This window comes from Hipposideros armiger, unplaced genomic scaffold, assembly GCF_001890085.2.
Source record: "Hipposideros armiger isolate ML-2016 unplaced genomic scaffold, ASM189008v1 scaffold_1908, whole genome shotgun sequence".
Taxonomy (NCBI): domain Eukaryota; kingdom Metazoa; phylum Chordata; class Mammalia; order Chiroptera; family Hipposideridae; genus Hipposideros; species Hipposideros armiger.
The window spans coordinates 19422-23604 of NW_017733258.1; the positions used below are offsets into that span (position 1 = coordinate 19422).

Below are 4183 nucleotides of genomic sequence, written 5' to 3' on the forward strand. Positions count from 1 at the left end.
AACTCTTTAGGATATATATATATATATATATATATATATATATATATGGCTATAACTTATCAAACCTCTTGCTGTTGTTTCTTTGTCTATTTTCCTCTTTACTATTCTCTCGAGTGCAAGGGTATTCTTTGAAATTGTTGGGATGGAAGATCTCAGGGGACACAAACTTTTGAAGAAGAAGATTGTTTTGTTAAATTTGAGGGCCTGAGATAAATTAAGTACTGGTGAGATACATATCGCTTTCCACATATTTCATCAATTATTTTTCCAATAACAAAAGCCAAGTCTTAAGAAAATCTATATTCTCTAACTTTTGTATATTAATTGTCATATTTAGAGTATTTTATTATTTAGGAGCTTTAGTTCACTGAAACAAAAAGCATATCTTTAAATTCATGACAGTGTAGTATTATCACATATTTTTAAATAAGTCTTTGTAGAAATAATTCTCATTTCCTGGCCACTAATGGGACTTTTAAGAATTAATAGCCTTTCACCTACTTGGTAATGAGCTCATTAACTATGCCTAATGCCTATGTAAAACCTTACTGCTACTGTGAACTATGAAAAGACTTTTAGATTTGGAAAATCCCTCGTGTCAAATGTGGCTTGTGAGTATACATTCTTCCAAATTAATGTTTGAGAAATTATTTTTCAGTCTTCCTTTGTTCTCTTTCAGTAATGTATAAAACATCGGCTGTAAAAATATGATAGAAACTATTTTGTAGGTTTTTAAAGCAAGCAAACAAGATATTTAAAAGCACTGAAAATAAGTTTCTGTGTAAAAAAAATTAACGAGGAGATTCAGAGTAATTTGCTGTGAGATTACAAGAGCTAAATATAATTTTGTATATAAAACATGTATACAGTGATGTTTTTGACATATGTGTATATTTCCTTTTGTATGTTTGGTATGTTTATAAGTCATTTAAAGGTGTTAGTACGTTATTATTCTGTGTATTTTTGTTAACAATAGTCACTTCCTTTTATAATATGATTGAATAATTAGCTGTTCAACACCATTCTCTACAATTCAAGTTTTGTTAATATTTGAGGTACTAATTACATCAGCATAGAATATGCATGCTGTGCTGTATATGCTCTTTTGTCTCAAAAACAATGAACACACAGTTTTGTCAAGAGGCTTGTTTCCCAGGCCTGCTGAAATGGCAGCAAGACAAAAACTAAAGGCACTATCGCTTTATGAAACCCACACTTGTTTTAATTTGATATAAATCAGCACAATTTAAAATGAGACATTAAAAACTATATTGGTGAAAATATAATGGTTAATTTTTATATTGTTTTATGTAAGAGGAAGAAGTGCAAGTGATAGAACAACAACATCGCAGAGCCTTTATATAATGAGGTTCAGATTATGTAATTGCAAGCTGCACCTTTCAAAGGCCTTATTTTTGAGTCACTTATTGATTACATATTGAAATCTTATTAAAGGTCTTTAAATATTTAACAGAAATTAGAGTTTTTGTTACATTTTTCTAGAAGCTATGTAGTAAAGAAAACAGTATAAATGTCAGCTAAATTAAGAGAGTAAAAAAACAAAACAAAACAGTGCAGTGGTATTGTTGATAAAATCATCTTGTCCAGTTTAACTGCAGTTAATGAAATTCCCAATTGTAAAGGCCAAGTACTCAAAATTCTGACTAGATACATCTGTATCTCATTTATAAAGACAACCTATAAATAATATTTTCCCAACTTCTTATTAGGAAAATTTTCAATCATACAGAAAAGTTGAAAGTATAGTATAACCAACTTGAAAAGTATGTATCTTTGAAAGTATATATCCTTGCCTTAGATTCAATAATTGTTAATATTTTGTTACATTTGCTTTATATTTAAATGTGGTGATTTTTGTTTTTAATGGAGCCTTATGAAAATAAGCTGTGGGTGTCATGAGCAGTTCGACCCACCACATTTCAGCCTTAATCTTGTAAGAATAAGGATATTCTTCTCCCTAGCCACGATACCATTTTACATCTAAGAAAATGAATAATTTCATAATGTCCTCTAAAATCTCTTCCATATGCAAATGTCCAGTTAAGACATGTCTTTTTATTTATGAGAAAGTTTTTTCTTCAGTTGAGAAAAGGATCAAGACTAGTTGGGATTCTGTGAGGGCAGTCTAGATTTGGGAATCGAGCCCATCATAATCTTTTAAGAATACTTGACTTTGTACAGAATCAGACTCTACATAAGATTTTCATACACTGTCTCATGTGCTTCTCACAAGAATCTGAGCTAGATAGGGCAGGTATCTTAATTTTACTACTGAAAAATTTAGAGAGGTTAAGTTATTTGCTGACTCATAAGGTTAGTAAGTAGTAGGGCTAAGACTTGCTCCTTTAAGTCATCTACTCTTTATTATGCATAGTATTTGAGGCACTACTCTCCTATAACTCTGTGATAGTATTAGCGAGTACCTCTTAGTTTCAAATTGAGAAGGGATTTTAGACATTGAGTGTTTCACAAAGGAGGAGTTACTACTGGCATTTTGGTCGGGGAAGGTCTTTATTGTGTGTGACTTGACCTTGAATTGCATGAGGCTTAGCACAGCACCCTCCAAGTATCTTCTCAACTACTGTGACAACAAAACTGTCCCCACGCATTTTCAAATGCCCCGGAAGGCAACAGGATTGCCCTGGATTGAGAACCACTTATTGTGTAACCACTTTGTTTTAAAGAAAGGAAAAGGAGAATTAATCTTTATTCAGCAAGTGATATATGACAGATACTATGCAAAGTGACTCATATAACTTAGTCCTTGCATCAGCTCTGTGCTCTCAGTATTATCTTCATTTTACAGATGAAGAAAGTGAGTGTCATTGCTTATGTAACTTGCCCAAGGTCACCTAGAAGGTAAGTATTGGAGCCAGGATTCAAGCAGTGATCTGTGTGAGGCCAATGTTCATGAGTCCCCTCTCCGCACCCCTATGTAGACCTAACGCAGTATAACTCTTATATCCCTATAGTTTCTACTTTTCTACTTTTTAAAAGAATTACCAATCAGGAAAAGGTTTTGGAAAATCTTTTGAAAGCATTTGTCATAGTTTTTAGATGTGAATTCCTAAGTTGAATACCCCATTTTAAATTTAATTCAAAGAAGTAACTTTCAAAAATGTCACTGTGGTGGTTACACAGCAATGTGAACGTACTTAATGCCACAGAACTGAACACTTAAAAAAGTATTAAAATGGTAACTTTTGTGTTGTGTATATCTTACCACAATGAAAAAAAAAATTTGATGTCACTAATCCACTTGAAAATTTTCAAAAAAATATTTAAAATTCAAATTCATAGTTTCAGTGAAACCATTTTACTCATTTGTGGTGTTTCATAGCACTTTTGTAGTGATCCCTTTAGTTAAGATACGTTATTTTTATCTGCTTTGTGATTTATAGACCATATACCTATACTACAACAGGGTTTGGATTTCTAAGGCAATAGGAACTCAACAAGAGCATTTTAACTTCAAATTGATTATAGGACTAACACAATGAATACATTTGAGAGTTTTGCTTTGAAAGTGCTATTTTCTTTCTCTTTAAAGTGACCATGAATCAGACTGAACATAATCTGACAGTGTCCCAGATTCCGTATCCACAAATGTGGTACGTGTTTTATGCAGACAAGTATACATGCAAAGATGACAATGAGAATTCTCAGGTGGAAGATATATCATTTGAAATGATGTTATTAAACCCGGACGCTGAAGGGAATCCACTTGATCATTTTAGTGCTGGAGAATCTGGTAAGAATATACATTTAAATATATGTCCTAAATGCAGAAAAAGATTTATGCACAAATAAATGTTTTTCATGTTGTGTTTTTAGAATATTAAAAATTAAAAAACAACGGATGTGTCAAACCAGTAGGGAAATGATAAAATGAATCTTCTATAGCATTTTAATAGCCATAATATTAAGTTAAAAAAAGCAGAACACTAAATTTTATATTGTATGATTTCAAGTATGTTAAAAATGCAGAGAATAAATAGATGGAAGTACAAAAATATTAACAGATTATTTCCATATGTTGGGTGGTAGAATTACAGATAGTTTTATTTTTCTCTATACATTTTAAATCTTTTTTTACTGATAACCTAGCATTTTTATAAACAGAAAAATGTTAATAAGTTAAGCAATCTAAATTGGAAATTCA

At 31.3% G+C, this 4183-nt stretch overlaps 1 protein-coding gene across 1 annotated transcript in view; it reads left to right on the forward strand.

Annotated features, from left to right (window-relative positions):
- GPR180 (G protein-coupled receptor 180) overlaps positions 1 to 4183 on the forward strand; it is a 31908-nt gene that overhangs the window by 7430 nt on the left and 20295 nt on the right. The window contains exon 3 of the mRNA XM_019634771.1: positions 3572 to 3772. Coding sequence (XP_019490316.1) covers positions 3572 to 3772 — 201 coding nt within the window. The remainder of the gene's footprint in view (positions 1 to 3571; positions 3773 to 4183) is intronic.